Source organism: Equus caballus, chromosome X (assembly GCF_041296265.1).
Source record: "Equus caballus isolate H_3958 breed thoroughbred chromosome X, TB-T2T, whole genome shotgun sequence".
Taxonomy (NCBI): Eukaryota; Metazoa; Chordata; class Mammalia; order Perissodactyla; family Equidae; genus Equus; species Equus caballus.
This window is the reverse complement of record NC_091715.1, coordinates 6,526,134-6,546,578: the sequence shown is the minus strand read 5'-3', so window position 1 is coordinate 6,546,578 and position 20,445 is coordinate 6,526,134. Positions and strand designations below refer to the sequence as shown.

Below are 20,445 nucleotides of genomic sequence, written 5' to 3'. Positions count from 1 at the left end.
TTCTTATTCATTTCTTGCTAATACTTCTTTTCCAAAGCAATGACTTGGAATTCCTACTGAGTCTCAGGAATGGCACACCGTTCATTCCAAGTTATTGTTGTCACTCAACAACTGAGGAAACCCAGAGAGGCTGAGACGGGCTGGATTCATCAGACCCAGAGCCGGGGCGCCGCCTGCACCTCCCTACTCTTGGTCCTGTGCTCCCTCCCCTGGTGACGGCTGCTAGATGCACCCGGGTGTTCGCAGCCACTCGCATTTAGTGCCATCACCTCCGCCTGGTAGCTCCGGCCAGGGACAAAGCCTGTAAACTTGGCATCTGCCCCGCAGGCTGTTGGGAGCAGGCACTCTTGTATGTGTGTCTATTCTACTGCTCTCAGAGAAATCTGCAGTCTACAATGGGAAGTAACAATCCACCAAAGGAGGAAAACAGAAGGCTGGTGAGGAAAACAGTCTGTGCTTCTAAAATCGCTCAGTGGGTGCAAGTGTATGCACAGCACACCCCACACCAGCTTGCCTCTTTGAGTGTTAGCAAACGCAGTTTGGAAATCTCTTCTTCCTGTCATTGAACTTATGTGCCTTAGAACAAATGCGGGAAGCTATGCACAAAGTCTGTGCAACAGTTTAATATATTAAAAGATGATGTGTTATAAATTAACAGTAAGATCAAAACCAAGAAAATAAACAAAATCTAAACAAGTTCTTTTGATTTCTTAAGGGGAAGCAGAAAGTCTTAGAATTCAAAGAAACCACGATGTTATCTAGAGATTAAAAATAAATCAGCATCTCTAGATCAAAGAGATGTATTTTAAGCTACTACTCACTTTGTCTACACCAGCACTCAAGATGTAATTCCCCTTTTTGTTCCATTTCAAGGCAAAGATGGGGCCTTTATGTTGGCCTAAGGTGCTGGCCAGGTTACCTGTTATGTAAAAAACATACAAAAAACAGTAAACTTGTTTGTCGTTGACTTCAAAGTCATAGTCTGTTCACTCGAAGACTACACGCTGAAGCACCTCTTCTCCAACCCCAACCCGAGGGAGGCAGGACTTACCATCTTCCGTCCATATTCTTGCAAAACCATCATATGAACCTGTGGCCAGCAGTGTGCCATCACTCTGTGGGCCAGAAACACAGACCAACAAAAACAGCTTAGGAGGGCAGGACTGAAAAATCGAAGATATTCTTAAGTCACTAATAAGTTCCCAGGTAAGACACTAACTTTAGCTCACACTGTTCCTAAATTAAAACATAGGAGTTGCAACCAAGGAGGTGAGGGAGCAAGGAAAATACAATGTAACCACTCACACCTGATGACATAATTAAAAATCCCATGTGACAGGGGCAGGCCACGTGGCAGAGTGGTTAAGTTTGTGCACTCTGCTTTGGCAGCCCAGGGTTTTGCCGGTTCGAGTCCTGGGCGCGGACATGGCACTGCTCATTGAGCCACGCTGAGGCAGCGTCCCGCATGCCACAGCTGGAAGGACCCACAACTAAAAATGCACAACTATGTACCGGGAGGCTTTGGGAGAAAAGGAAAAATAAAATCTTAAAAAAAAAAAATCCCATGTGACAAGTTATAAGGAGACTTTTGGAGACTTAAGTAAGCTTTTAAAAATGTGTTTGCACATAGAGAAGAGTAGAGTCTGTGAGGAAATGACAGAATGTCCAGAAACACTATCAAGAACAAGAGAAAGTCAGAAGAAGTTATAAAGCCCTGTGTGTGTCCCCCGTATAAATGCACAGAACACCGGCTGCTGGAGTATCAAGGGGGAAGGTCATCTGTCCTTGGCTGCTCATCACATCTCCCAGCACAACCATCTTGGGGCTCCCCTTGGCCTAGCTGCCCCGATAAAACCATCCGACTCATCTTACAGACATATGCGGAATGACTAGTGAACACCCAGCTAGCTGTCTGCCCAATGCAGCCTCGTTAGGAACTCTCAGAAACAGAGAGCCCCCATGACACTAGCCCCCGGGGCGGCTGGCAAACGGGACCCTTTGCGTCCTTGCGCTCGCACACGCTCCAACACGCAGCCCTCGCCGTGACGCCTGGCAGATGTTACAGATTTAACATCTGGGAGGCGGCAGATGCTTACGTTCCAGTCCAGCGAGGTCACGTCTTTATTACTTGGGACATCGTGTCCCCCTTCTCGTATACAGTGCCTCAACACGAGCTGGGTGGAGCCCCCATTGCTGTTTTCATTAAGGTTCCATATCCTTGCAGTCGAATCTCCAGATCTGTAGGATGAAAACATGGAGTCGTTCAACATTCGCTTCAAGGGGAACTGAAGCTCGTCACTACTTGCTGTCTGGCTAGGTCAGCCATCTGTGGCCTGTGGCCTTCCATCTTTTTAATACCCCTCGCTCACTGCGTTTTTCTCCTCTTGATCTTTGTATTAGTCATTTTAAATGTCTTGGCATTGCTCCCCATCCCACTGAGAAAAGGCTTGGAACAAGGACTTCTTGTTCCCATAGTCTAAGGAGGAGTGGGGCACACACCCCAGGCCTCAGGCTGCACACACTGGAAAGACACCACAAACAAGGTCAGAGGGAAGCGTGTGTCCCATGAGGCAGAATTCCAGAGAAGAGCGAGCATCTTGGAACCCCAGACTCTGGAGCACACCCAGCTGCCATCCTTACCCAGACGCTAGGAGATCACTGACGGGGTTCCAGGCACAAATGAACACCTCGGACTCATGGCCCCGGAGGACTGTGGCTTTGTTGGGTGGAATCTCAACGTCCCCATCTATTTCCATTGGTTTTGAGTGATTATCTGTCATGGGAAACAGTAAAAACCCACAGCTGATCAATACAAAAGAAATTCATTCTCAGGGGACGTTTTAGAAATACCTTCTTTTTATGCACTAAGTAATATTACCTCTGATGATTATAACTAAATCATAGCTTTTGTGCAATTCAGTAAATATATGTTGCTTTGTTTCAACAGTCTCCAAATTTGATAGAGGAATAAAAACTGTTATCTATTCTTCATAAGTAGGGCCAGACTAAGGTCTAGCAACAACCAGAACAAGACTGGAGAGAGATGACAAGAGCCAGCAGACGATTTTTGTTCTCCAATGGGACAAGTCATTAATTACTGGGGAGCACCCTTCTGAGGTGTCACCTCTTCATCTTGAAGCTCCCACCAGTATACCCAACATCCTCCCCCCCCTGCCTTCAAACACCCTCATGTTCTTAGGACTCAAATGCTCTTTTCTTACTGCAGTCACCTTTGTGTCAGACTTCTCAAACCAAGCAGAACTGCCAGCCTTTCTAACTGAATGAGCCCACCCTGGATGAACCGTGGGATCCTGATTCTGGGTTCTTGGGTATGCTTGATGACAGTGGAGACAAGCCATGCTAAATGCCATCTTCAAGGGAACCATTCTGGAAAGTGGCTGTTCTTCCCCAAAGTGGCAGGAGGAAAAAGATTCTTGAGGGTCAGAATGAAATGTAACCGCACACACTCCGGTATGGCCGCGGCCTGCCTTGCAGAAAGATGGGAATAAAGTGCAGAACTCGCACCAGGCTTCAGGGAGAAAGCAAAAGTCGGAAAGCAGAGGAAGGTGTGCCAGGGAGGGGGGCAGCAAGCCCTCAGGCAAAAAGGAACCCACAGGTACTAATGAATTGAAGGCCCTCTGTCTGCGAGTTGCCTGCAGGCTGTATGTTGCACACTCGTCTCTATGCAGCCACATTCCATTAGAGTTTCTTAAGATTTAAAAGAAATCGGTGCCATTTAAAATTCTGCAAAATTTCTCTCTTGGCAGACATACAGATTGCTCGAAGTTCACCAATTACAAATTAGTTTCTGTGATGGAAGACTAAGAAAACAATTACATTTCTTTCCATCTTAGTTGTGAAAACTTGAGGGTTGTACTGCACGTGAGTGGACAGCCACTAAATGACCTATGGGTAGAAACCACATATTTTCTTCTTCTTCTTTCCCCACCCCATCATTCTGGACCTTGTTACTACTGATTAGGGAGCCTGCCGGGGACGTCTTTTCATTTCACACTAGACAGATGGCCATTAAGTCACCCTACTGTAACGGAACCTGCACTACAGCCCGGATGGGCTTTCCTCTCAGTGCTAGATCTGAAAACTAGCCGGAGAGACTTGAAGAGTTCGTTCGCTGTGCCTGTGGATGACAGCCTGCCCTGGTGCTTGGGTGCGAGCTGCAGCCTCATCTGAGGTGGCCAGGTGGCCGGCCAGCTGCACACGAGGAAGCCATGGAGACTGGGCCCACAGGGTGAGGCATCACCACCACGGCCATCTCCACTCTCCCAGACTGCTAGGGCAGCACGGCTGTTCAGAGGAAAACAATGTTTAAAGAAAGGAGAAGACACACATGTGCATGATACATGTGCACACACACACACGTACGTACACATTGACTCTCACACACTCACATGCACACACACATTCACTTGCATACTTGCATACACATGTATGCACATTCACTTGCATACTCACATACACATGTATGCACATGCACATTCACTCGTACCCACTCACATGCACATGTATGCATTCACCTGCACACATTCACTTGCATACTCACATACACATGTATGCACATGCACATTCACTCGCACACACTCACATGCACACGTTCATTCGCACACTCACATGCACACCCTCACATGCACTTGTATGGACACACTCATGCACACATGTATGCACATTCACTCGCACATACTCACACGTATATGAGCACAATGACGTGCACACGTATCCATAATACATATGCACACCCTCACATGCACACATGCATGTGCACACACACGAGTATGTTTTGAACTTAGATCCTGGAGCAGTCTCTAAGTTTATAAGCAGCACGTCAAAGTGGAGTCACGTTCTCGGGTAAAAGTCTGGGCTCTCTGACTCACGTGCACATACTCTTGGGCAAATACCTAACAGGGACTAACCTTCCAGGGTTTTGCAAAGACCCAGGAAGATGACACCTGCTGTCTGGGGCCCTGGTGCCCTCTCAGTGAGGGAGCCCATGAGCTCAACCATTAGACCAGAATTTGGCTGAACAGCCTCAACACAGAAGGCTGGCCGATGGGATCAGGGGCCTCCGCCAATGAGACCTTTTTCTGTTGGACAGTAATGACGTGGTCCTTCCCTTGTCATATGAAATGTTCTCAAAGGAGGAGGACTGCCTACAATTGAGGATGTGTGAATAAAGAACGTCACATCTAAGGACTCTGATGAAAACCTGGAGCGTGCAGCCCTTGGGCCGAACAGTAAGCCAGCGTTAGAAAGCAGCTCATAAGACACGACAGCAGGCAGACCCTGAAGGAGTCCTCTGGACTGGCCCACATTCAGACGCAAGAGAGAAACTACCAGAAGCTCAAGCCTGCAAACGCCGGAGCCCGCACTTACTTATTGCGTGGGCTCCATTCTCTTCCCCATTCACCGTGGCCTCTCCATTCTTTGGTGGATTCTGCTGGGAAACAGCTGCTGGGGTCGCAGTGGCTGCTGTAGCTGTCGTGGCTGCTGCCGCCGCCGCCGCTGCCGCACTGGCCTGCTGCTGAGCAAGCTTCTCTCGGAAGGCCTGCTGCCGTGTCTGCACCACGTCAGGCATCACAGCGTCGATCAGGGACAGGGACTCTATGGGGCGGCCGTCAAAGACCGTGCCATCCTGGGGAGAAAGCCAAGGGGACAGCTGTCAGCTCCCGCCACACGGCATCTCTGGGCATCGGCCCTCTGTGCTGCAGGCAAGACAGGTGCAGGACAGTGGAGCAGAAGTGCAGGCCCAGGAGTGTGGGGCCGCGGAGGGAGCCGGCATGGACCGGGCGCCCAGAGCAATGTGATGGGATCCACAGTGGGCCGGGGCAGGTGGGCAGGGTGGGGATAGGGGGCAGGCCAGGGTGAGCATCCTTGGAGGACCTGAGAGCAATGGTCGCCCTCAGGGGGAGACCCAATATTTGCTAAACACAAAACTGAATGGGGGCATTAGGCACCTCTGAACCTTTCTACTTGATTTCATGACAAAAAGTGCCATCCCTGATGATACAGTGGTTCTCATTGTGGGGGGGAAGACTGTGCCCCCTCATGGACTTTGGCAATGTCTGGAGACATTTTTGGTTGTCACAATTGGGGAGGTGCTGCTGGCACCTAGTGGGTAGAGACCAGGGATGCTGCTCAACATCCTACAGTGCACCACAGGTGGCCCCCCCAACAAAAAAACATGGGACCCCAAATGTCAACAGCGCCAAGGTTGAGAAGCCTGCCCAGATGCTGGGACAAGTGTGGGAAGTCTCTGAGAATAACTACCTTTCCTGTGGGAGAGGCAGCTCTTCGGAAGCCTCAAGCCCAAATTAGAGACTCCTGCACCAATCAGGATTTCATTCCTAGGACATCTGTCCATCTGATTCAATCAAATACGCATTTGCTGCCATTTGAAATGACTTTTTGGGTTCAGGGCATAGACTAAATATAGCCATGATATACTGACAACAGCATTGTTTACTTCTGATTCATGTTTTCTGAACTTCCTTTGATTCTCTGGTTTCCATTTACGATGGAAAAATTTCCATACCCTCTTAAAAATACAGGAGAAAAGTTCTTTCCTTAGAAAGTGCTCCAAATATTAGAGTCACACAAAGCTCATTATCATTTAGTTCTGATTCACATTTTTTGAACTTTCTTTTGATTCTCTGGTTTCCATCACCCATGAAAAAAATTTCCATACCCCCTTAAAAATACAGGACAAAGTTTTTTCCTTAGCAAGTGCTCCAAATATTAAAATCACATGAAACTCAGTGCCTCCGGATTGTCTTTTGCAAGTGCAAACACGTTTCTGTGTGTTGTGAACTTGAATTACTTCAGAAATAGGAAGAACTGGAAGACCTGAGTTTCAGCGGGAGAGCATCTCACGATCCACCACCCCTCGAGCGGACTTCTGGTGACAGTATTAGAAAATAAGGAAACAACATAAAACAATGCAAAACATGTAGCTCATCAGCCACTGTACCCCCGGGTCTGGCTGTGGAGTGGCCAATGTTGACTGACTGGTGAGCACACTTCCCTGTCACTTTCCTTCTTCACATATTCATGTCCCAAAAGGATGATCACTTTGCACAAAGTAGTAAGTGACCAGAGTAATAACAACACCTCCTAGCCTGAACTCTGGGAGCATGCTGTCTCACTTTTAACGACCTGAAACCTAAGTGACTGAGGAAAGGACCTTCATTCTCCTCTAGACATAATGGAATTTGCATTCCTGGGAGGGGGGTGGCGGGGAGAAGGGCAGGGAAGTCGAATCACAGCATCACACCATCCGAGGGCTGGTGGGGCCTCCGGAGGCCTGTACTCCTATCCCCACACTTTGTGGTTGGAAAAAGAGACCAGATGGGGCCTCAAGGAACCTGTGGAAGAGCTCTGGGCACCCGGTATAAGACGAGGAAAGAGGAGATGACCAATGTCAGAAAAGAAAGAGCACAGAGTTAAATGCTATGAATAAGACAGGTTTGTAAGGACGAGATCAAGTCAAAGGAGGACCTGATGGAGGAAACCCTGGAAGGATTCAGGGAGATGGGCCCAAGGGTGGGGTGACCTGTGGAACGGGTCTTTTGAGGAGCTGGCTACCCTTGGAAATTTGGTGGTACAGAGGGCACGCATGGGCATTTGATGGCCTCAGCTGTGCGAGAGGGATCCTGATGGAATGCGGGGAATATGGGCAGAACAGCGTGCCTGGATCAAGGTGGGAGGAAGGAGGGCCAAAGAAGGAGCTGGAAAGTGCGGAGTAAACATCAGGGACTCGGAGGATCTCTGAGAGAAAGGTCGCACAGATGACGCGGAGCCCTGGGCATCTTCACAGGAGAATCCCAAGAGCAAAACAGGAGGGAGCGTTGGGGAGCTGTTTCAAACCAAAACAACCCATTTTAAAAATTGGTGTGATTTTAACTTATAATTATTGTTCCACTCTCCCCACACCAGCTCTACAATGAGCTGAATAATAAGATCACGACTTGAAATCCTCTTGAACACAACAGTCGCCATCTCTCTTTCCTTGATTCTCTGGTTGTGCCCTTTGTAGGGGTCACAAGAAATACAGATGCTACTTCAATGTGTCACGGGGTCCCTCTTTCACCGACCTGCTCAGAGAAATCAAGGGGAGCACTTTCTGTACATGTGCAAGGCGAACACCCGCTCTGAAGTACAAAGCAGCTGAAAACTGCTGCGCCTTTCACATTTGGCAAGATATTGTGATACTGTGATGATCGGTCAACCGCCAGCAATTCTGCACATGTCTATGGAAAACAGAGACGTGCACGGGGCATCGAAAGCTTGCTCCGTGTGTATCGACATCAGCACCATCCCCTAGTTGAATAAATATTAACACAAAGTGAAAAAATAAACGCTGCAACTTGCTGTCAAAGACCTTAGGGAACTGCGCATTAGATCTGCGCGTGTTGCCCAAGCTATGCCATGTTTCCTGGGGGCTGCTGGCTTGGGGGGCCCTGGGGGTGCACGTACCTCGTTGATGCTGATCTCAGCCTCCACATACTGCAGGCCCTTCTGCAGGATGGAGATGAGGGCAGCTGGCGGCACTAGCGTCCCATTGATGTTGGACTGGCTGATGTGGCTCTCGATACCGAACGTGAATGCCGAGTGGGAGAAACCTGCAGCAGGAGAGGGAAGCCAGGGCTCCGTGAGACCTGAACGGAAGAGCAGAAGGCGCAGCCACTGACCCTGAAAGGTGGCACCACCGATTTCAAACGCGCTTAACTAGCAGGGGCGGACATCGCTGCGGGACAGCCGGCTTCTGATGTGGGGTGAAGCGGGCAGGAAAGGGCAGGGATGCAGACTGAGGAAGAGCTCTGTTTGTATAGGACAGAAACACAGCTTAAAGGGTAGAGCCGTTTTAGCATTATTAAAAGCAAAAGAGAGGACAGAGTGTGCACTGGGTAAATGTTTCTGTTACAGAAATCTGACTCTAGGCCGTCTCCCTGGCTTCGCACCACTCTCCAGAAGCTCAATGCTTAGGTCTCTCTGCGTCCCCAGCCCAGCTGCAGCGCACACAGGGCACCTTTTCAACCCAAGAAGATTGGGGTCGGCAAGTGCCGGGCCCCAAGCACTCCCAGTACATGGGGACAAATGAATCTCACAACCAAATGTCCAAAGAAAAAGAGGCTATTCTGGACCGATCGGTGGGGCCCACAATCGTTTTAGCGAAACACTGGGAATTTCCCCAGGCTAAGATGTGCTGGCTTCTCCCCTGCAGCCCCCAACATTCCTCACTGATTGCCTCCATAGGCAGCTACTGATAATGGAAAGCTTGGATTTGAAGGGACTCACAGGTAGGGTGTGGATGAAGGATGACTACTGCGAGTGGAAACAAGGCCTCTTTCAAGAAGGCAACGGGACAGGCAGGGAAGGAGGCACTGGGGGTCCACATGGGGGTCTGAGGGCAACTGGGAACCTGCACCAGCCCTTCCTCAAGGAGAGTAAGGGGCATCTTACTGCTGGGGTCCCAGGCTGCTGCAGGTGTTTTATGCAAAGGAGTACCCAGTTTGGTGGTTTATCATCACCTTGCTTGGTCCAGGGCGGCCGAGGGTGCCCAGGAGCTTGGAATCCTTGGGGAGTGGAGGCCAACAGGGGCTCTGGGGACCTGTGTGAGTGATACGGACCCCCATGCTCGGCTCCCTGGCTAGAGGTGGGGTGGGGCCAAAGGCATTCCCAGTGCATACCTCTGAACTCTCTCCCTGTTTATATTTTCCACTGATCAGGCAAAGGAGAAGGAAGCAGGACTTCTGAGTGAACACTGTAACCCCCTTGCTAGGATGTTCTGCCCACTGCCTACGGCAACGCCGGTTTGCAGGTGTAGAATCTGGTTATTCCACAAGGCTGAACTCTTCCGACCTTTCTTGGCATGACCAGCTTGGCAGAGTTTCCCTTCTACTCTCTGTCAGCTCCTTCACTTGCAGGGATGCTGGGAATCTCGCTCCTAGGGTGTGTCTCCCATGAGCACCTTCCCAGCTCCCTTGCCCTGCATACTGGTGGGCTGCCTGGGGCTCGCCGGGGGCTCCCTGTGCCCCGCCTCTGCAGCCTGCACACTGCCTCCCACACTCCCGTTCCCAGAACACCACCTTCATCAGCCAAATGGGGACAGCCAATGGGCCCCGGCTCCCAGCAGATGCAACAGCATTGGCATTTCCACCTCTTCTTATCAAAATATAACCAGACTTTGCAATAAACGAAATGCTCACCAGATGGGAATGTTCCTCCACGAAAGGAGATTTCTGTGTCTGCATTCTCCTTCCCTTTTCTCTCTCCTCCTCAATCCATCCCCTGTTCATTCCTCACTGCCCGATTATGAAGAATATATAAAATATGTTGTTTACTTCGTAGAGTAATATGGTAGCTGCTATTAAGTTGACAATCAGTTGCACATAGCCATGTAGCTACCCAAATTAGACTGCACAGGAGAGCCCCGCAGAGGCTCTCTCCCACGTGGCTCCTCCGCTCCTGCTCTCTGGAGCATGGAAGCAAAGGTCCTTTCTAATCGGCCTTACCTTTTCCTTCTAACTTGTTTTCTCTCTCCACTCTCCTTTCCCCCACCCACTCCTACCAAAACAGAACAACCCACCCCCGTGTTAACCAACGACCTTGTTCCCTGGGTCTCTGCCACACTACACAGTCTTATCTCCACGCTGTTACCACTCAAGTTTCCGGCAAGGTGTAGGCTAGGAAAATCCCGGGTCAATGGATGGAGAAGGCCCAAGTGGATTCTTGGCCTCACTCCCCATCTCCCGGAATCTTCCCTATATATTCTGGCCATAGTAGTCTCTCTCTCCTAAGAATTCATAACTGTTCATGGCTGCAGACCTGACTCAGCCGGCCCCTGCCTTCTCTTCCATTTGTGTCCTGACCAGCTGATGGGAGAGAACACTGGATTGCGAGGGCCACTTCTGATCCTCCTGGTATCTTTAAAAAGTCGAGCGCAGGACCACGTCCACTGCAGTAACAATGAAAACAGCCAGCCCTTACACAGTGCCTACTCTTGGCCAGGCAGTGCTCCAAGAACTTGCACGAATTCATGTAGGCCTCCTGGAAACCCTCTGCACTCAATCCCTCATTGCTCCTTTCCCCTTTACAGATCAGGTCCCGAGATCCCGTGAAGGTAACTGACAGACCCCAGCACTCTGCTCACAGGGCTGGGGCCGAGATCCAACTCAAGCAGTGGGCCACCACTCTTAGCCCACCACGACACTCCACCTAGAAATGACTACTGAGTGCTACGGTGAGAGCACAGCATTAACTGCTGATGAGCGCTTCTGACAAATAAATCTCAGTGACCGATGAAGCGACTGTGGCAGAGAAGTCAAGCTTTTGGCATATGTCTTCGTTCGTTCGGGCTGCTATAACGAAATACCACAGACTGAGAAGCGCAGGCAACATACATTTCTTTCTCACAGCTCTGGAGGCTGGGAAGTCCAAAATCAAGGTGCCAGCTGAACTGATGTCTGCTGAGGGCCTGCTGCCTGGTCCAGAGATGGCCATCTTTTTCTTGGGTCTTCACATGGCAGAAGGGGTGAGGGAGCTCTCTGGGGTCTCTTTTATGAGGGCCCTAATCCCATTCATGAAGACTCTGCCCTCTGCCTAATCACCTCGCAAAGGCCCCACCTCCAAATTCCCTCACACTGCAGATTAGGTTTCGATATATGAATTTTGGGGGGACACAAACATTCAGTTTACAGCAGTATATTTCACTCACTCATTCATTCAGTCCCTCAAGCAACACAGGGCCATAGAATTGCTACTGAAGGTCCATGAAGCAGAGCAGATTCCGACCACACTACCTCCTTTAACCAAACCTGGAAGCTCTGTGTCCACTAGCTCCTTCTTCACAGCAGGTGTTCAGAGTTGGTGCTGTTCTTGTTTTAGACACGAGGAGGGCAAATCTTGCAGAAATTAGATAACCTGTCCAAGACTCCTATGTGCAATGAGAGGCTGACTTAGAATTTCAACTCTATAGACTATGTGATTCCAGGATTCATCTTTTTACCCTATATCCTAAGACCTACAAGCATAGGAATCAAAATTCTTAAATTCTCTAGGTGGATGCCAACTCCATTTCCACCTGGACCTCTAGAGGCTCTGATTAGCAGCAGCCACAGATATAAGCGCAGGCAATTTGCAAAAATATAGGGTACAAACTCAATCCTAACCCAAGGCTTGAATATGTCCTTGATTTCTTTCTGTATCCAGGTGTTTAAATGTTGAGTATATGGCTTGGTTGCATAAATTTCTTATCTCTCTTCAATGTAGACTCCATTTCTAGAACATGTTGATGACAACATTCAGTTAAGGCTTGCTGAAAGAAGGGGATGGAGCAGGGAAGATGAACTGAGGGCGTGGGAGTCTGAGTCTTCGGCAAAGAAGAGAGCTGAAAGCTAAATGCTAGAACAAATTTCCCCCACTGAAGGAAAATGATGACTAAGCAGGATAAAGCTTTCGAGGGCTACCATGAGTTTGAACATCCTTGATTAATACCTGGGTCCTCTATTGGAGATGACAGTAAACCATGACTGAAAAGTAGGTATCTTTGGAAACACTTGCTGTAACGTGCCCTATCACTGTTGAAAGGAGTCCTCCTATCTGCTTAAATTTACATTAGTCACATTTCTTTGGATGGATTTATGTGTGCGCTCTAAATCAACAGTGTGTCATTCCATTTGTTTGTAAGACTTTCTTCTTGATTTCTGGCCAATCTGATTTCATGAAGGCAAGCGAGAGGGTTGGGTAGAGAAAAGCTCAGGAGCACTCAGGAGCACTGGGTTCTGTCGTCGTTCCACCACGAACGAGTGAGTGCGTGGGCCAGGTCACTTCACATGGATGGGCCTCCATTTCCTTTTCTATGGTGTGGGGATAAAAAGTACCTCAAAGAGCTGATGGGAGAACCAGATGTGAGAGCAGCAGACCCGCAGACACTTTGAATCTAGACAGAAGACCACAAATTAGCAGAAACATCACTTTTCCAGGTTTCCTTCTTTATGCAATGAGGACACTGGATGAAATGATTGCTAGGATACTTTCTGGATCTGCCATTCATTCACTGTGGACCAGGGAGATGCCCACAGACTATGTAAGCAAGGCCTGCTTGAGCACTTCCTCTTAGATCATGGCTGCTGGAGCTCTGCCACGTGCCAAGGTGTTGTGTAAGGCGCCATCTTGGAAGATGGGCATCCCTAGGCAGGATGCTTCTCTTCCTGGGCTGGCCTGGCCTCCACCGCCACCAGCACCCCACCCCTACCAATTGGAGTCCAAGGCTAATGAGCATGTTCATTTGCAGTTTGCCAGAGTGGTATGACTTCTGTGCCCTATGCCTTTTCAGCTTTCCCACAGCTTTCAACACAACTGTTCTGCCCAATGCGACAACAGCAGGAACAAAGAACAGAATGTCAGTAACAGAGACCGGAATGTTCCAGACTGCCTTAATTGCAGGTATGGAAGTTGTTAAAAACGAACAGAATAAAGAGTTTGGTGGTACCTTGATGAAAAACCCGAGTGAGGGCAAAGCCTTAGTGTCCCTAGTGTCTACTGCTCGGCCAGCCTGGAGTCATTAATGCAGCCAGCAGGCTTGCTACCTACTTAGTAAGATGTGTCCCTGAGGAATCTCTCAACAGCAGGTTTTCTCAACTGTGACATGACTGACCTTTGGGCCAGATCATTCTTTGTCTGGGGGATGGGGGTGTTGTCCTGTGCACTGCAGGATGTTTAGCAGCATCCCTGGCCCCTACCCACTAGATGCCAGTAGCACCCTCAGTCGTGACAACCAAAAACGTCTCCAGATATTGCCTAATTGACCCCACTATGGTTGCGAACCAATGACCCAGGGGAACTAAACCTCTAAAAGGATGCTAGCCACAGGTCTACTCTACTCACATTTCTGCTTGATTTATAAACACGATGGGTTGATTGTTGCCACTGAAAAGCAAGTCGCCCTCTACACGCAATTGGTCACAGAATTCAGACAACACTGAGTAATGGGGAATAACCAGAGGAGGTAGAAATATTTCCAAGGATGAAAAAAGCTATAATCATGATAAGCGAGGAAAGGCTTAAAATAAGGACTATATTTTATACAAAGCATGGCTAGATCTTCAAGAGTAAAGTCCTGTCCATTTGGAATGAAAGCTGCTACAGTCTCAGGAGAGAGAAAAACAGCCGGACGTGAATTTGTCTCCCCCAACTAGGCAATAAAAATAGATTGAAAACAAACCAAGCACATGCCTTGTGTTTCTTGCAATTACAACACCGCTAAATCATATCTCTTTCACAAATGGCTTTACAAACCATTTGAGTTGTACAGTGAACCATTCTGCCCACTTAATGTTGGCCCAATTCATCAGCAAAACCTGCTACATTACCACTCACCGGTCCTTAGATATACTGCTTATTCAGCAGAGAAAAGCACACACGTAACTCTCAGGCAGCTGTGCGGCTGGTTTTGCATCTTCAGCAGAAACAAATACCAAAGGCACCAATTTAAGGCATTAAAAGCAGAATCTTTATTAAATATTTAACAGGTTCGCATACTTGGAATACTGACAACTATCCAAAACCAAGGGGCATAATATGTTTATTTTTAATCGTCTAGATCAGGGGTAGGCAAACGGAGGCCCACCATCTGTGTTTATAAATAAAGTTTTATTGGAACACAGCCACACCCATGAGGTGATATATTTGTCTATGGCTGACATATATGTATATATATGTCTCACGCTACAATGGCAGAGTTAAGTAGGTGTGATGGAGACAATATGGCCCACAAAGCCCAAGATATTTACGATCTGCTCCTTTACAGGAAAAGCGTGCCAATTTAGATATATACATTTACGTGTGTGTGCATATATATGTGTGTACGTATACATGTGTGTCTGTGCATTAACATATACACACATACAGAGGGCCATGCTGGGGCGGCATCCCACGTGGCATGACTAGAAGGACCCACATCCAAAAATACACAACTATGTACCGGGGGGGAGGGGCTTTGGGAGAAAAAGGAAAAATAAAATCTTTTAAAAAAAAATTAAAAAAAAAAAAAAAGAGATGCCACAGAGTTCCTCTGCTCCCTTCCACCATGTGAAATTACATCAAAAAGATGGCCACCCATGAACCAGCAGCAGGCCCTCACCAGACACTGAATCTGTCAGCACCTTGATCTTAGACTTCTCGGCCTTCAGAACCGTGAGAAATAAATGTTTGCTGTTTATCAGTACCCCAGTCTATGGTGCTTTGTTATAGCAGCCTGAAGGCACTGAGACACTCTTCTGGGACTAGGTCTGATAATAACGGTAATAACAGCAGCAGCTGACATTAAATGAGTGCTTCCTCTATGGCGGGCAGCAGCCCATGAGCTTCACAGGTGCTACTCGATGTAACACAAAGCCATCATAGTAACTTTGCCAAGGAGCCTAGTGCTCTTCTTAAGAGCAATTAAGAGGCTGCAGGCTGGGACAGGACCCCTGGGCTGCGCATGGCCCTCGAAGCCTCTCACAGCCTGTTCAAAGCCCGTGCTATCGCTCACTGCCTCCCCAGGGTGGCTCTGCTTGCAGCACATATCAGCGTTCCTATGGGATGACTCTGCCTATTCTGGTCTCTTGGTCTAGATCAGTGGCTTGTGGTTCTCAAGTGAGGGTGATTCTGTTCCCCAGAGGACTATCTGGGAACATTTTCAGTTGTCACAATGGGGTGTGTATGTGTGTGCTACTGGCATCTAGGAGGTAGAGATGAGGGATGCTGCTAAACACCCTGCAATGCACGGGACGGCTCTCCAAGACGAATGATCCAGTCCAAGCTTGTCCGGAGTGTGAGGCTGAGAAACCCTGTTCCTGAATTCCCTTTCCACCACTGCCGACGCCTCTCAGCCATCGTGGCTGCAGCCAGGCAGTCTTCCTCCACAGGAGCCTTCTCTGTCCTCTCAGAGGAAGTGACTGCTCTCTTCTCTGAGCCACCGCAGTGCTCCGCCCCGCCCTATCTCCCGCGGTACAGCAGCCAGCGCTCTCTTTATTCACGTGCACCCCACACCTCCCAAGAAGAACGAAGCTCCTCAAAGGCAGCAAGCCCATCCTGACTCACTTTCTAACACACAGGGCACCCCATGTCAGTACACAGCTGGTGCTCAAGAGGGACTTGCAGAACAGATAAGAGAAAAACTGGTGAGGCTGATATAAATGAAGGGTGGTAAGAAAGTGAATAGAACTGAGTCCTCACTATTCTCAGAATCAAAGACTTTAAAGGAGAAGGACAAGAATTAAGGATTTAGGTACAACAGCACAATCCAGGGAAAACAGTTTTTAGACAAAGAAGACTGTCATACAAGCCAGTCTCAAAACACCAGAGGGCCCTTGGCCATGTGTATAAACCCGAATAAAAATTATTATATTATTTGAGAAGAATAACAATAATAAAAGTAATGAGATTAAGCGCTTATTATGTGTATTAGCCCATTTCATAAATTAGCTCAGAGAGTTAGCAACAGTCTACGAGTTAGTCTTATTAAATGCATGTTATGGATGGGGAAACTGAGTCACCGAGCAGTTAAGTGATTTCTCAAAGGGCACACAACTAGCAGGTGGCCATCTGACCTCTGAGTCCATGCTCTTAACCCACACACTACTGTGAGATTTGTTTAGAAACCTGTAAATGATTCAAAATGGTAGCTTTTTTTAAAAAAAAGGAAGAAAATCATCTAATCAGTAACACCATTCACATTACACTTTCAGCAAAGTAAGTTGCAAACAAGGTCAACATTGCGAAAACTAGCCAATTGCTTTCTGTTCTACAAAAAGCAAACAAAGATGAACTGTATCTGCTGACGACACTCCCATAAAGAGAGCTCTGTTAGCAAAGGAGACAGCAAACACACAAAATCCGATGTAGTAATGGAGGAATGCTGCGCGGTTTCATTTCGATTCTGGAGAGGGCACACTTCCCCAGGCCCTCAGAGCAAGGGCTGGGTCTGCCCTCATTCACTCTTCTGGCTTCCTTTTCTGACCAACGAGCGGGTGGAATTATATGATCTCCAAGGTCCCTTTCAATTCTAAAATTCTACGTAGAGAAAAAAATGACCTCATTGTCCCACTCAAACCCCCAGGATTTTAATGTATGGAGGTGGCTGAGTGACAACATGGAGAGGTTAATGTCACTGAAAGAAGAATCACTTACAATTCCAAAGAGAAGGGGCCACACTGAGCCACGCAGGGCCACAAGAAACCTCATCACACACAAGGACAAGCGGGCGGGGGGGGGGGAGGAGTAGAGGGAGAGAGAGAGAGAGGGAGAGAGAGAGAGAGGGGGAGAGAGAGAGAAGGAACTGGGCCTGGGCCTTTAGGAACACAACAGGGGGAGTGAGCAGGTGGGGACGTCCTCTATTAGACAGGAAGTGAAAACACACATGATGGACTTTGTGGTTGGAAGATTTGTAACATGATTTTCACGCGCCCACAAAAGCCGCCTTGTGAGAGTGGGATAGACAACCTTGGTGGTTGGTCCAGCCCATGATTAATGGGCCCTAAGATTAATGAATACCCAAGAGCCACTGGTTAACATATTGATTCAACCTACCTGGCTCCAGAGAAGGGACTTTACAGCGGAGTCCTTCTGAACACACCATGGACTGCTAACTGATACGGAGCACTTCCTTTTGTTCCTGCAAATATCGCTGGCCCTGTAACATCCCTAATCACAGGGGAGTCAGTGCGGCTTCCCCTCCATCAGTATTTCCTGGGTCATAAAGATTTCTGCAACAGAACTGCAGCTGCCTGGAAAGCTGCCCGCCTTCCTCTCAGGGTGGGGACAGGGTGACTCAAGGTGGTCAGTGTGGGAACAGGTTGACTCAAGGTGGTGGGGGTGGGGAGAGCACTGATAAAATAAACATGGAAGAGAGGCCAAGGGTGATGAAGTGGTAGCTGAGTCAAACAAGTCAAACAGAGGAAAACACAGACAGACAGACAGACAGACAGACAGACAGACAGACACACACACACACACACACACACACATAGAGTCAGAAGCTTGTAAACAGAAAAGGTGGGAGAATAAGAAGTCATACTCTCATCTTGGGGGCTAAATTACTATTGGTTCACTTCTTCCTTTGGAACTGATGGATTAGTGTCACCAGAGGATGAAATTTTCTGCTGGAGAAGCAATTGTTATCGTATGTAAACTCTAGTTGTATCCATGGTAGCAAAAAGCACAAAACTATGCAGAGAATTCTTTTTGATTTTGCAGTCCAAATGGCCACACATGTTCCTATCAGTGTTACATTTCAATGTGTTTATTGAAAACTAAAAAAAGAAAAAATCCCCAAGACCCAGTCCTCACCTTCTCTCCTAATCCTGACATTTTGCTACAGAAAACTGAGTGCAGCGACAATGGTTTTATGTGCTGCAGACCTGTTCTAGATGACCCGCCATAACACGGAATTTAGTGTAAAATGGAACTGCCTTGGATGGCACCCAAAAGAAATACCAGGAGGACCTCGTTAAAATAGGGTTTCACTTATAACATCTGGCCTGGACCCCAGGGGTGGCGGCCGAGTACAGCTCAGGCCACTGACTGTTGCAGACTGCATGCCCCTGCCAAGTCTTTTAATATCCTCTCCACATGGGAAGCATGCAGGAGGAGAAAGCATTAGTCAGGCTATAAACGAAGGTTGCTACTTCCTCCCGGGCCAGCAACTGGCTGGGGGCAGGCGGCTCCCCAGGAGGGGCCAGCCAGGGAGGCTGCTCTTCTTGAGATGCTCAGAGACTCACAGTGGACAGAGTGTGTGGACAAAGCTCAGCTCCAGCTGCCACTGGCCACTTGGAAAAGCAAGGCTGAGGGATGGAGCCTTCTGGCACCACAGCCAACAGTGTCAAACCTTCGTGAACCATGGATTCAATATTTAGAAACTGGGAAATAGGAGCATGAACCCCCAAACTGGAGATTTACAATGGATAGTACCATTAAAAATTACAATGGAAGGGCTGGCCCAGTGGTGTAGTGGTTAAGTTTGAGTGCTCTGCTTCAGCGGCCCGGGATTCGCAGGTTCAGATCCTGGGCGTGGACCTATATACACCACTCATTAAGCCATGCTGTGGCAGCATCCCACATACAAATGGAGGAAGACTGGCAGAGATGTTAGCTCAGCGACAATCTTCCTCACCAAAATAAATAAATAAATAATTAAATAAAATTACAATAAAAACTTAACATATGACTTTGGGAAAAACAGAAAACAATTTGGAAGATAGAGGAAATAAGTCACATTATTATACACTCGACAACTGCTGTCACATGGGGGAATTTCCTCCAGTCCCTTTTCCCTGTGCAGATTAATTTTCACATTAATTCCTGTGGTCCTAGAATTTTGTATCCCTGTTCGTCTTTACCTAACACAATATAAGCATTTTCTCTGGGTGCTAATTGGTCTCAATAGCACCATTTTGGTTGATTCTCAATTTTCACTAGGCAGCTCCGTCTTCCTTTACTCACACTGCCTCCAGATTTATTTTCAAAAACTAATGAATGGCTTCTCACTGGACAGGGTTCAAACGTTTCAGCCTGGGGTTAACCTGCTGCCAATCCAACTTTCTAGTATTTTCTTCTCCTCCCTCTTCCCTAACACACCGGGCTTTGCCGTGACTCAGGGCCTTCATTCAGGTCTTGATTCTGCTTGAAATGCTCTTCCTCCGCCTCTGCCTGAAAAATTCTAGCTCCAGAACCAGCTCAACTACCTCCTCTCTTCCGGGCTCCCTCCTCGCACACCTCCAATATTACGTTTACCAGCCTCTGCGACAGATGCTCTTCAAATATCTGTGATCCTCCCTTGGCGAGGAGGAAAAAATTAAACTGGCCTCTCTCATCTGTCCTTGCAACCCCAGTACCCAGGGCAATGCCACCATTCAATGGACGAGCCATTAAGAGACACTTGTGGAACTGAAAATCATGACAAATGCTCTATTCTTGGACATCGAGGATTCCCTGATGGCACCCATACCTCTGATGGGCCCCAAAATAATTTTAGGTAGCACAGAGGCAAATATTTTAAAATCTAACAGTTATTTAATTAAATGTGTATCATGCAAGCACAACTAATAGATATATTGGTACATTTAAGAAAAATGTGATTCAATTTAAGGAGAAATGGTAATAAATATTAATAAAATACTTGAGGTGCATGCAAAAATGATGCAGAGGGTGCACGAAGAACTGAGGATAGCAAACACAAGTTGAGGCAGGGGAGGGCTACAGAAGTTTTCAGAGAAGGAAGGAATGAATACTCACTGTCCACTCACTGGGCTCCAGGTCACCCAGAGGGGAAGAAACTCCTGAATACTATTAGCCGTCTGGGACATGGGTCTGTAAACTACATCCTGTGGGCCACATCCGGCCCCTCGCCTGCATCATAAATAAAGTCTTATTGAAACGCAGCTACTCTCG

General features: G+C 48.0%; 1 protein-coding gene across 14 annotated transcripts in view; it reads right to left on the bottom strand.

Annotated features, from left to right (window-relative positions):
- Positions 1–20,445, bottom strand: part of TBL1X (transducin beta like 1 X-linked) — a 211,091-nt gene that overhangs the window by 17,838 nt on the left and 172,808 nt on the right. For all 14 annotated transcript variants that reach the window (XM_070257969.1, XM_070257978.1, XM_070257974.1 and 11 more), the window contains 6 exons: positions 8,488–8,633; positions 5,389–5,647; positions 2,641–2,773; positions 2,097–2,238; positions 1,052–1,115; positions 822–919 (listed from right to left, as the gene is read on the bottom strand). In XM_070257969.1, coding sequence (XP_070114070.1) covers positions 822–919; positions 1,052–1,115; positions 2,097–2,238; positions 2,641–2,773; positions 5,389–5,647; positions 8,488–8,633 — 842 coding nt within the window. The remainder of the gene's footprint in view (positions 1–821; positions 920–1,051; positions 1,116–2,096; positions 2,239–2,640; positions 2,774–5,388; positions 5,648–8,487; positions 8,634–20,445) is intronic.